At 37.5% G+C, this 13,316-nt stretch overlaps 1 protein-coding gene across 4 annotated transcripts in view; it reads right to left on the reverse strand.

The window, feature by feature from the left end:
- Positions 1-13,316, reverse strand: part of baiap2 (BAR/IMD domain containing adaptor protein 2) — a 95,028-nt gene that overhangs the window by 72,540 nt on the left and 9,172 nt on the right. For 2 of the 4 annotated variants that reach the window (XM_033044238.1, XM_033044239.1), the window contains exons 2-4: positions 11,470-11,545; positions 7,923-7,967; positions 4,934-5,020 (exon numbers count right to left, since the gene is read on the reverse strand). In XM_033044238.1, coding sequence (XP_032900129.1) covers positions 4,934-5,020; positions 7,923-7,967; positions 11,470-11,545 — 208 coding nt within the window. The remainder of the gene's footprint in view (positions 1-4,933; positions 5,021-7,922; positions 7,968-11,469; positions 11,546-13,316) is intronic. The other 2 variants (XM_033044240.1, XM_033044241.1) reach the window with 1 other exon arrangement.

Here is a 13,316-nt window from a genome sequence, read left to right on the forward strand (position 1 = left end):
GCCAAGGCAGAGAAAAGGCTGCTGTAATTGCTCCCAAATTAACAAAAGTAAAACCAGGAGCAGTACTTGGCTGGAATTAAGTGCCGGATATTATTGGTATCCAACCAAAATGGGTTGGTGGAGGGTGGGAGAGGGAAAGAGTATGTGAGAATCCAGTTTCAGAACTATGACATCGACAAGACGTTATGATCAAGACATCAATTGAAGTCTGGCATTTCAAAACAGCTCATTTCTGAAGGCATTTTTGCTTCACCATTAATATTTACCAAAAATATTGCACTACCTATTGTACCTTGCACTACCTATTGTACTCAAGGTTTATATCTATGTATAAAAGTATTATCTAATATGATTGGATAGAATGCAAAAAAAGCTTTTCACTGTATACGTGACAATAATAAATTTAAACCCAATTGCTAAAGCATATTAGTTATTTCAAACTGATTTGAAATGTAATTACATCACAAAACAAGCTTACTTTAAAATCCTGTTTGGATTTAATAGCTTGAAAATGGCATTGTTTTAAGTGGATATGATACTTTTCACACCCAAAGCTAAATCTGTTGTAAAGAGAGCCAAGCTGGAACGTCCTTGCTTTAAGAATCCTCTTTTATTGTTTTCTCCCATTCATAATCGCTAAAAGCCAACGTGCATTCAACAGCAGCAGCTATTGCCAGAATCCATAGCTGGCATTTATTCACAAATGGCCCAAAAGGAAAGCAGGTTAGCATTGTTGAAGCATTCTCCGTTGCCAGCCATACAGACTGCCATGGAAAGGAACAAGAGACAAAAAATAAAATCGGGTTTGGATGGGAGAGGCAAGAGGATCAATGGCATCGCGCAGGATAATAAGATGCCAATATGCCAAGGAGAAACAGAATTTAGCGCCTTGCTACAATCAGGCCATAGCCACAAATCAGGCAAATGCTTGCAGGATCTCTGGTGCAGGCAGGATGTAGGCTTTATCAGTGCTATCCATCTGCAAAATAGGATGACTCGCAAATCAACGTTGGGGTTAGTCAGGGATAAAACCTATGCAACAGCCAGAAATGTTTTAATTCAGATAGTAGCTGATTTCCTTTATAAAAGCCTCCCAGTTTTACCATGACTGCACAGTGATGATTGCAAGTAAACCTTTAGATCCACAGTCAGAATTATACAGCATGGAAACAAACCCTTTTCAAGCTTGTTGGATAGATGTGCTTTGATGACAGTACATGGGCAAAATTTGGCCGCGAAAGAACACTCCAGTTGGGATAAACCATCATCGGATAGGTACAGCCCAATGGACTCAACACAAACATCAAAACATACAATTTACCAGCAAAAAGGGCACAAACATATGTTTCTAGTCGGATCCAAAAATGTGCCTATGCATTTCAAAGTGAAGGGAAAAAATGATTTACCACTAAAATGAATTGATCATCAATTGTAAACATAAATATTAAATCAAAGTTCAAACACTTGGCAGGAAACCACACACACACACAGAAAAAGCCTCCGCATCCAACGAGCTATGATTAGACAGCTTGCAAAAAGCATCCAATGCTACGAGGTTACCCAACAGGTTGGCAAAGCATCTCAAATGTCCTCCCGGGGAGCAGTGAGAAATCATGTTAAGGACAGAAGACAGGTGGCAATGAAGAGAACATTGGAGGAAGAGTTCTATAGATTACAACTTGAACAGGGTAGGAAAGGTTGAGGCATGGGAGCCAAACGTGGGAAATTTATTAGGTTAAATGGGTCAACTTGGTCGGACTGGTCAAGTGGCCCAAGAGCCAGTTTCCATGCTGAATGACGCGATGACTCAATTAGGGCCTCGCTAACTGAAAGCACTTTCACTATGGTGGAACTATCACAACGTTTAAGATACATTTAGACATGTGCATGTTTTAGAGGAACATGGGCCAAACACAGGGAGATGGGACTAGTGTAGATGGGGCATGTAGGTCGGCGTGGGCAACATTCCGACCATGTCGAACAGGAAAATAGATGTTGTTGAAAATAGAAAATAGAAAACAGGAAAAGCTGTTGTTTCCTATAAACTCTAAATTGTGAAAATATGATTATAAAGAGAACACAAATGATCATCTCAAATGCGCACTTCAAACCTGTGCTCCCGTTATTTAAGTTATTCCCTTTATCATGTATTTGTACACTGTGGATGGCCCGATTGTAATCATGTCTTTCCACTAACTGGTTAGCACGCAACAAAGTACCTCGGTACACCTGACAATAAACTAAACTCAAACTCCAAACCTTTCGGATATTCTGTTCTGGAAGAACACATCATACCACAGTTGCTTTGTTGGATGTAAACTGCTCTGCAAGTCACAACAGTTCAAGTGTTTGAAGAATAAGTAGTTTGGCTACAGAAGCTATTGTGACTTCAGGGGATATTTTGTGTTTAAGTGAAACACTGAGTACCTGCTGTCAATGTGAACTTAAGAGCTGAATAATGAACACCTGCTCAGTTCAGGTTAACTTGATTACAAATCATATCAATGCAGCTTATAGCAAAACGAATAAAGCTGATAAATAAGGATTAATGGAAATTGAGAGGGAACATTTTAGCTGTAATTTATTTAATCACTTTCAGTCAAACTGTTTAAAGAAAGCTCGTCCAGTTTAAAATTGAAAGCAACTAAATTATGAAAGAATTACAGAAACCTCCAGCCTGTTTCTATTGATTTAGACTTCAAATAACTTGAGGTTTTACATGTTTTAGACGTTTGTCAACGTCCTGTTATTGTGTTTTTTTGGCGGCAATATTGAATGACTTCCTTACACTCCTTCCTGATCCTTGGTAGTAACACGAAACAGTACTCAAATCCTGAAGAATTTCAGAACTGCACCGCTCTGGCAGCAGTTCTTTGGTCATTTGAGCCACACCACACCAGCATTTTGTAAGGGCACAGTTGCCCACATCTGCGTGCACATTTTTCCTTTGCGTACTCAGCCAAGTTCTTTGTGTAAGACATAATCAAATCTACTTTCACCACTCTTTCAGACAGCATATTCCAGATCATAACCACTCGCTGTATAACAAGGTTCGTCTTCATATCACCTTTTATCAATCACCTTTAACCAGGTTGATGAATCTTCCAATGAAAGCAATTTTCCAATATTTACTTTGTCCAAGTCCTTTATTATTTTGAACATTTCCACTAATTGCATACCTCCACCTTACGGGGTTCAATCTCAGCTTCTTTAGTCTAACCATGTAGCTGAAAGACCTAATATTGAAATCTTCCAGTAAAATCCTTTTCTGTATCCTCTTGAAGGCTTTCACATCCTTCCCAAAATCTTGGAGACAGAATAAACTATAGATGATAGAATCTTATGTAGAACACAAAGTGCTGAAATAACTCAGTGGGTCAAGCAGCATCATTGGAGGACATGGATATAAAAGGTTCCCGACCTGAAATGATGTCTATCTATGACCTCCAGAGATGTTGCCTGACCTGTTGAGTTATTCCAGTACTTGGTTCTTATCAAAATTAATACTTCCCAATATTAATACTGACTGTATCAGGTTGGGATGGATACAGTGGGCTGAAGGCTAGTTTCTCTGCTGCGCAACTCCAATGACCCCATTTGATTTTAAGCATTTCGCTGGTATCAATGTCTTCTATGCAACTCCCAAAAGCCGAAACAGGATCAACATACAGCCGTCTCTAAATCACTAAAACTTACAATTACCTTAAATATGGGAAGGAGGGGGACAGGAAGTTTGAAATATGCGACTGTAAACACATACACACAAAAATATTGCCTGTGGGCTTGTGCGAGTGCTCCAGATTAAAAATCCTGCAAAGAAACACTGCTGTGTGCTGCAATTCATTATTTACAACATGGGAATCATTTGGCACAAGTTAAAAATATATTACCACAAGGACTGCATCAATAAAATAGCATCCCATACAATAGCATCCATTTACAAAGAACTGAAAAGGCAGATAATTGGACTTTCCTCCACTCCTGTCAGGCAAATTATCATGGCGCCCACTGATTCCATAGTACTTTGGTGAACCATCTAGAATCATGCCTATGTAAACACAAATTGGGATTGGCATTCCTTTTTCGTTTTTGAGGATTGTCACTGGTAAATCCAACTTAATACTCACAAAGCAATTTCCCCCACAACATTGTCTCCTCTACATTGGAAGAACTACAGAGGAACTAAAAATTGGGTGAACACTTTGCAGAACCTCTTTGCTCTGTCCACAACAGTTACCTCAAGGTTAGTCAGGTCAGGTCAACATAATGAACCACTCTGTAATTCCTCTCCAGATGCTGCCTGACCTGCTGCAGTTTCCAGCATCCCCTTTTATTTCAGATTTCCAAGAATCTGCTCTCCATAATACAGTTCCTACAAAATTCTCAGTTTTCCTTTTCTCTATTATCTCCTTGAGTTATACCACCTCCAGACAGTTTAGCAAGCTTTCAGTACTCTTTCTCTACTGACACCAATCTGTGCCAGGTTCTCACAGAAAAGCCTCATGCTCTATCCACCCTTTCTTTCTTGGAAACATTAAATGTACCCGTTTTCCTTTGCTTCCTCGCTCTGATGAAAAATCTTCCCCACATATGTTTGGGGGATAGGAGAGGTTAGGTTAAGGATAGATTGAAGAACTTTACTGATTTGCTTAGGGCAAACAAAAAGGCATTTTTACCCTTATTACATTAGTATGTCCAGCATTTTCTTTTTATATTTCACATTCCCACACCGGCTATAAGATGTGATTAAGAAATGAAAAATTCAAGAGGTCCATTTTTGCTTAAAACTTACAGCAGGATTAGGCATGCTCAGATCGTCACTTTTAAATGAAGTACAGATATTAAAAACACCAAAAATATTTGCAGATGCATCTGGTCTTTGTTGAATTACACAATCATCAAAACCTGGTGATTTATTACTATTACTACTCACCCATCTCCTTGGAAGCGTGGCTATCACTGGCTAGTTCACCCATTTTCACCAGGGTCTCAAAATAACCTTTTGCTGCAAAGGACACACCTGAAATATTGAGATTTCAGAAAACAGGTTTGTAGATAATGCTGACACTTCAAATTCGTAGAGTTAAATGACTTAACACCAAGAAACCATTTTGATTTAACATATATTTTCCCCCTTTTAAACATAGCTAATCTCAATTCAAACATTGGCATTACAATCTTTTAAACCAGCATGTCAAGATTGAATTGCTTTTGAAGATGTAATCATTGGAATTATGAAAAGTGTGAGAAAGTTTATGCACCAATACAATTGAGATCTTTCATTCAAGCTTTGTTGAACTGGTAAATAGAAGGAATGAATGCAAAGCAGAATTAAAAACTGGAAGATGGAAATATGTAATTGTTTACAAAAAATACTCAGATGCTGGAGTTTCTGTCCATTGATACAGGCGAGTGGGGGGGAGAAGCCATGGAAAGGAATATAGATCGAAGGGGATGGGGAGGAGGGAAAATTGACCAAGGAAAAAGAGTGGAAAAAGGAGTGCAGGGGGGGGGGGGGGGGGGGGGGAGTGGGGAGTGTTATTTGTAGGCTCGTTACCTAAAATTGGAGAACTTTGCTGATTTAGTGAGGGCAAACAAAAAAGTATTTCAACCCTCATACTTCTAAACAATTTTGCTGGAGGTTTTATTATTTAGGGACGATATAATGATCAGAGGATAGTAGCTCAGAAACATGGTACGTTTTACATCAGGCTGCTTGCAATTAGATAAAAAGTAAACAAAATTAAAAGCTGGTTTTACTTAAATGTTAAAATGGTTCATTAAATCAGATTTCCTAATGTATTAAGTGCAAGCATGCAAATGACTTGAGAAGATTGCCCACGGAAATATACCACTGAGAACCTGGAGGGATTAAATTAAACAAATCATTTTTGCTTTTGAAGTTGATTTGGCTTCTTTACTAAATTATTAACTCATTAAAGGGCAATAGTGAATTACATGAGTGTAATCATCTAACCAGACAGAGTTTACCATTTAACATAATCAATTTCACATTCCTATTTGTCTCAATAAAACAAAAAGCAGCCCTCTTTAGGAAATAGCAATTTCTCCAAAACAATATTGGAAAAAAAAACAAATCAATCTCAATTAAGTAAAAAAAAACTTAAATTAGATTCTGAAGCATCATCAAGAATCAATTCAAATCACAACAGCATAAATACAGCCATTAGTTCTCAATCACTCTGATAATGTTGAAGTGCTTTATCTGTATAAATTGAACTGTTTTGTCTGAATGAACAAACCTAAAAGGTTTTTTATTGTTTTAGAGATACAGCACAAACACAGGTCCTTCGGCCCACCAAGTCTGCACCAACCAGCAATCTGTGTACACTAGCACTATCCTACACATTGGGGACAATTTACAATTTTACCGAAGCCAATTAACCTACACATCTGTACGTCCTTGGAGTGTGGGAGGAAACCAGAACACCCAAAGAAAACCCACGGGGAGAACGTACCAACTCCATACAAACAGCACCCATAGTCAGGATCGAACCTGGGTCTCTGGGTAAGGCCGCAACTCTACCGTGGCGCCATCGTGAGCCTGTAACCAACCTGTTGAATACTCATGCAAGTTTTCAACGAGTACACATTAAACAGATCTTTAAGGGCTTTACTTTAAAATAAACCAAAGCCAATTTTCTCTTCCACAATGTGAAGCCTTTTCACTTAGCAATGATGCAGGTTGACGCATTTTTTTTTTAGAGAGTTCATTTGAAGAAAATCTTTCCGATGAATTATAGTAGAAGGCCACTAAAAAGGGGATTGTCCAATTTAAAACAGATTTTCAAACATTTGCATCAGAGAGATTTAATTTACTCCATTTAACCAGGGTCATTAATGAAGAAAGATCATCTTTTCAATATCACCGAGCTCAGAATACAATTTCGGCAGAACAACTTTCAAATTGGCTTTCCGAAAGACTTCTAAGGCAAGTTAACATATTTAGCCCGTCATGTTCTTCCACAGTACAATTTTCTGTAAAGTTCACAGATCAGCAGTTTTACGATTGAACATTCAGAAACAGGTAGTCAAGATTAAATTATCTCAGATCACAAAGCAAGCAATACTTAAACACTTTATACATATTGCATTACACTTAAACCAAACATGAAAAGAGGACCATACTAATTTATTGCATTGTGTAGACTTCCCATTGCTCATTTCCATATATTCTCCTTCAGTTTAAAGAGATATTCGGGCCAAACAATGGGCCTCACTCTGCTGAATAACAAAGAACATTCTAGAGAGGAGAGACAGAATTCTTCATCCACTTTCAACATCGACAAAATAAAACTATAGTGCAAGTTGTATCTCAAATTGAAACAAAACCTGCTGAAAGTACATTGTAAACAAGGCAAAATGGCAAATTTCAACCAAGTATTGAACGAGTCTTATTTTACTGCTGCCCTATCATCAGAATTTCATAATCAGAATTTAGTTCTTAATACAGCCAACAAACTATTTGTTACTTTGAATCTTAAAAACTTACAAGTAGTTCTACTGCACCTGTTAACCTAGTCACAGAGTGCTGGTGCAGCAAATGACCATAAACTATTAAGCAACAAAAGTATTCATTACAACAAAAGAGGGTCAAAAGAAGGAAACTTCAGGGCTCGAATTTAATGCTAGCTGACGAACCAAGTGAGACCTTACATGTTGTCAACCCAACTTTGGTAACCACCAGAATTTTGCTTGCGAAAAAAAAAGTTTATAAAAATTTTTTTTTTAAAACAGCTCAGCATGCCATCAGCATTCACTCTTCATTACTGTGGTGTTAAAAAAAAAAAAAGACCAGGTCTCAGTAATGGAATGAAACAGTGGAGCATTTACAAAATGCATATTCCGTACATGCACGAATATACTCCGATTCACTGTTGATACGGTATGGTATTTCTCACCTGTTCTAGCTTTCTTGATCCAGATTTTCTCTGCACCCATCTGGCCTGAAGTAATGATCCAACAAAGTTTGAGAAAAAACAGTAACAGTGGAAAAAGAGACAAAAATTCAGGATGGTGTTCCCAGCAGAACTAGTGATATTTACAACCACTAGTAAAAATTGACCAGCCATTATACATTTTAGGCTTGGGTCCCAGATGATCAGCATATACAAATCAGTTCCTGGTGCCATCACAGCTAAGTTTGGCTCCCTTAACCTGATGACAGACTTGATGACTCTCAAATTATTTGGATCTACGAGTCTGCCATTAGGAGCAAGGTTTGGAAACATCAATGCCAGAAGCTCGCTCAACTAATCCAAATTAAAGCAATGGAAATACAAAAGCAGAGTAAGAAAGATTTAGATTCGAACCCCGAAACGATGCGATTATAGATTTTGTGCATTAAGATCTGAGAATTAGTATCTTGAAGCCTCAAATTTAGTTAGAGGAAATTTTGATTTGACAAGCATTTTGGAATTTTTTACCAGCAAGTGTATTATCACTAATATCAGGTCCATTTGAACAAACTTAGAGGATTCATTGCTTACATTAAAAATTATTTAACATAGCAACATGAAATATAATTTGGTATTATCTCACTAAAGTACATTGTCATCTGCAAAGCTTTTGTGTTTTAAGTTTTCTTCCTCAGCCAACGTTAAGTTTGCTAACATTTCAAATGTTTCTGAATTCATTAAAATTCTGATCTATGAATTTAATTGTTTGTATGTTTAAGATTTACTTGTTACAGACAATAGTTTTGGATCAATCAATTTTTTAACTTCAATTTCATTTATCTTTCTTGGCATTGGCAAAGAAATGCATTGACGTTTTCTGAGATTGCAATAGGGGCTCCAGAACTTAGTGTGTTTGTTGTGCAATAATTATGCATAAAATTACATGTGGGTTTAATGGCAATTTTTATTTTGTTCTGGGGAGACGTGGGATCATTCAGTGATGAAAGACAGAAGAACAGATTTTCATGCAGTGCAATATAATATTATACACTGGAGGTTCATGAACCACAAGAGGTAGCATTCCAGTTATTTTGTACTTTCCAGCACTTTGGAACTATTATCTAAAATTACTCCCATCTTTGTTGCAACTTCTTCCCCTACTCATCTTCAAGTTTCTATACCCAAATCCCTTTTAAAAGTACAACTGCATTTGTATACACTACTTTTACAAGCAGGACATTCTAGATTTCACTCCATATCTTCATGCTGGTTCTTTGCCACGTCTTCACGGGAGCTTAGATTGACTACAGATGTTGGTCCTTTACTACAGTGTAATTGCACTCCTTTATATAATTATGATCAGTTCTGCAGAATTATACTCTCATACAGGGGATTTTATGGGCATTATCTTAAGTTCAGCAAGATCAGTTTTAAAAATCAAGCCTTGAAAGGGTTATTTTGAAAACAAGGGTCATCAAAAATGGAATGGAACACAATACAACAATTGTGCTCAATCCAATGCTTCTAACATTGCTTTTACGTTGCAAAAAGCAACAGCATCATGCATAGCACGACAACTTAGAGATGGAAGGCAATAAACTAAACAGCACATGTAAAAAGGGGTTCAGTAACAGATACTGTACTGTTAGTGAACGCAAGTCCTCAAAAGTGGCAGGAATTGTTGACAAAGTTGCGAAAGAAACACATGGGATCCTCGGTTTGATTAAATAGAGAAATTGAGTATTAGGAAAAAAAACTTTTGTAAAGTACTGTGACCAACACTGGGCACCAAACTATTCAAAAGAAACATAAGGCCTTGAAGAACCTCAAAGGAAATTTGAATCAGGAAGTTTGATCCATGATTCAATTAGATCATAGTTGGCCTACGGCTTGACTTCATCCAACAGGGTGGGATGAGATGAAAATGGTGTTTGTAAGTAGTGACCAGAGAAGCTGGAACGTGGAGAAGGTTGGAGTAGATTTGATGTTCAAAAACATCCATGCGATGTTTTAAAACTCCGCATATGGAAGATGCAGAAGGAAAACTGGGGAAAAACAACTTTAGGCAGCTGATTTTTTTCGACCCAAATTGCACTGCCTGAAATTGTGACAAAAGCAATTCCAATAACAACTTTCAAACAGGGAGAAGGGGAAACAAAAACAGACATCTCAGGAGAGAAAGAGAGCGAGATTAGTTGGATATCCCCTTCAAAAGACTTGGCCCAAACGACCACCTTCTGCATTACATAATTTTATGTGACTTGCAATTTAAATAGCTGGTTCTAACAATCAGCTCAATGTTAGACCCCCAACAGAACTACTCCTGGAAAAAAGCAACTGTATTTAGTTCATTAAACTCCGATTGCATCTTCTCCAAACAAGAAAAGTATTAAATAAAAGGTTTTCAATTAAAGCATCTGCAATTATTTTGATTTAAATTGAAGGGAATGAAAACTGTTAATAAATGGCTTGCTTACAACTATCATGCTGCAATTTAATTAATCCTAACCGTTTTACTGATCATTCAATTCCTTGTCACTTATTTTTTTCAATCAATTCCTTATCCTGTATACCTCATTTTTCACCTGACCCTTCAAAATGACAAATCTAAAAAGATTTTTGATGAAATGTTGACACGTGAACAAACTCACAAACACTGAACAGCTTGTTGAAATGAGCACCAAAAAAATTAGACGTACAAGGGAGCAAAATTCAATACAAAACACCATTCAGAAAATGTTTTGTTTAAGGAGTGTTAGTGGACAAAAATACATTGTTTGATATGAATATGGCTCATTTAAACCCAGATGTGAAGACTATTTTACACCTCCCAGCTTCCCACCATCTGTAGGCTTCTCCCATACTGCACATCTTAAAGTTTGCACTCAAAACTTCTAGAAATATGGCTTCAGAAGTTCTACTGTGCATTGGAGCGAATTGAAAACAATTTCCTCGGCTTTGGCATGCAGCTTAAGCTATTTCACAAGTACTTCAAAGTTCCATTTCAAAAGCAAAACTTGACCCCATATCTTTAGATCTTCGGATAAGGTACAACATTTTATGCATATCCAGAACAATGCCTGGCTACACTTCTCATCCAACTTTCCTTTATTTTGCCATGCCACTTCAGCAACTGATCATGATTTCATTGTGAGCACTCCCACAATGTAGTTCAGCAACAGACAGCCACTATGTCCACATGATAACAGGATTAAAACCACAGCAGAAGAAACCACTATGTGCCAAGCCTCAAATCTTTTTAGGACCGTTGAAAGTTACAGATTTTGCAAGCAAAGCATCACGACATGGACATAAAAATGAACAGTTCTGTCTCACCCCCATGATTAATGGCTCAAATGGAAGATTACATTGGGATCCAAAGTAGGAATCAGTGACCTGTCTCCCATTTAACTGAAGGAGAATGCATGGAGATGAGCAAACATATTACACAAGCAAAATCAAAATCAAAACAAGGACAAAACAGACATCAATCATATAATGGACATTAAAAACAAAGTTAGGTTATAAAACAAGTGGACAAATAACTTACTGGAAAGTGCCTTTTCATAAGACTTCCCCATGGCGATAAAATTTCGAAGACTCGGATTAAACTGGTCCATAATGGTCTATGAAAACAAAATGGCAGAATTGTTTTTCATCAATAGTGCACTACATATTCAAACTCTTTGCATATAAACAATATTTATGGTCTGAACACAATATGCATTATTTAGTTTCTAGGATGCACAAAAATTACCCGAATCTCTGAATATATTTTCCTATCAAACTTACACTTAGTCAAGTGGTAGGAATTTGTCCTCAACTGCAAACATTGAAGGCAATGACAGTTAATTCTACTGAAGCCATTTCAGAAGCCAACTTTAAATCCATTCAGACATAAAACAGAGGATGGATATTCACCCCAAGCTACGTGGTGTCATTTCTCTCATTCAGAAAAGTTTACAATATTACTTCAGGTAGCATTCTGAATCATAAAACTAAACATTAAATATCCAAAATGAGTAGGAAGGAACTGCAGATGTTGGTTTACACCGAACATGGACACAAAATGCTGGAGTAACTCAGCGGGACCCTTCTTCAGACTCAAGCCTGAAGAAAGGTCTCGACACAAAATGTCACCCATTCCTTCTCTCCAGAGATGCTGCCTGTCCCACTGATTTACTCCAGCATTTTGTGTCTATCTACCCAAAGTAAAACCCCAACCTAACAACCAGGATTTCTAATCTGGAATTATAAAAACAAACAAGTCATTAGCAATGAAGACCAAAAATGCCACTATACTTTTGTTAAAAATTTATCCGACTTACTAATGCTCTTCAAGGAGGAAATAGGCTAACCTTAAATCTACCCTGCGTGCGACTCCAGGCCCACCAATGTGGTTGACTATTAAATGCCTGTGGAATAGCCCAGCAATCCATCCATTTTGAGGAATGGGTAATAAATGCTGGCCTTGCCTGCAGAGTCGAGATCCTGAAAAGTGAATGAAACTGGTGCTTCTTTCAACATTCTTGCATTCTCCAAGAGAATTGTCAATAAAGGGTCCTGGTTATGAAATGCAATCTGACCCAACTCCATGAATGCTACTGTTGAACTATAGGGATCTTTACAAATCCTGGTATTTACACAACTCAAAACAAAGATAATGGGAGACAGACAATTTCAGAGATTGTCCGAAATCACCAGATGGTTCAATTAAAATCTGTTGCAATTTTCTTATTTAGGGGCGGCAAGGTGGTGCAGCAGTAGAGTTTGCTGCCTTACAGCGACAGAGACCCAGGTTCGAACCTGGTTAGGGGTGCTTGTCTGCAGGTTCTCTTCGTGACCTGCGTGGGTTTTCTCAGAGAAATTTGGTTTCCTCCCACACTCCAAAGTTGTGCAGGTCTGTAGGCTTGGAATAAGTGCAAAAACAAAATTGGCCCCAGTGTGTAAGATAGTGTTAATGTGTGGACTCAGTGGGCCGAAGGGCCTGTTTCTGCACTGTATCTTTAAACTAAACTAAGTTTGAGGGATTTTCAAAGTCTGTAGTTATATCCATCATCATAAATGTGCTGACTGATAAATTAGATACAATAGTTCAATAATTTCATGGTGAAACCGTACTAGTCATTCTGAACTATTATTAAACAGAATTCATCAAATACATGCTAACATTTATTACAGTGAATTCGGCAGTTTTGTGAAAATAAATGGCATGGACAAGTTTCAATTAGAGAAATCACAAATTTGGCAGAAAAAGCAATCTTATGTTGGCTAACATGCTGATGCAAGAGATATTTTGTAAGTCTTCTATGAACTCAGTCTGCTGTACTCCACTTACTGTTACAACTATTACAATCAACTACAGAAATATATATAACTACAAACCCTTGAGTACGT

Source organism: Amblyraja radiata, chromosome 26 (assembly GCF_010909765.2).
Source record: "Amblyraja radiata isolate CabotCenter1 chromosome 26, sAmbRad1.1.pri, whole genome shotgun sequence".
Lineage (NCBI taxonomy): Eukaryota > Metazoa > Chordata > Chondrichthyes > Rajiformes > Rajidae > Amblyraja > Amblyraja radiata.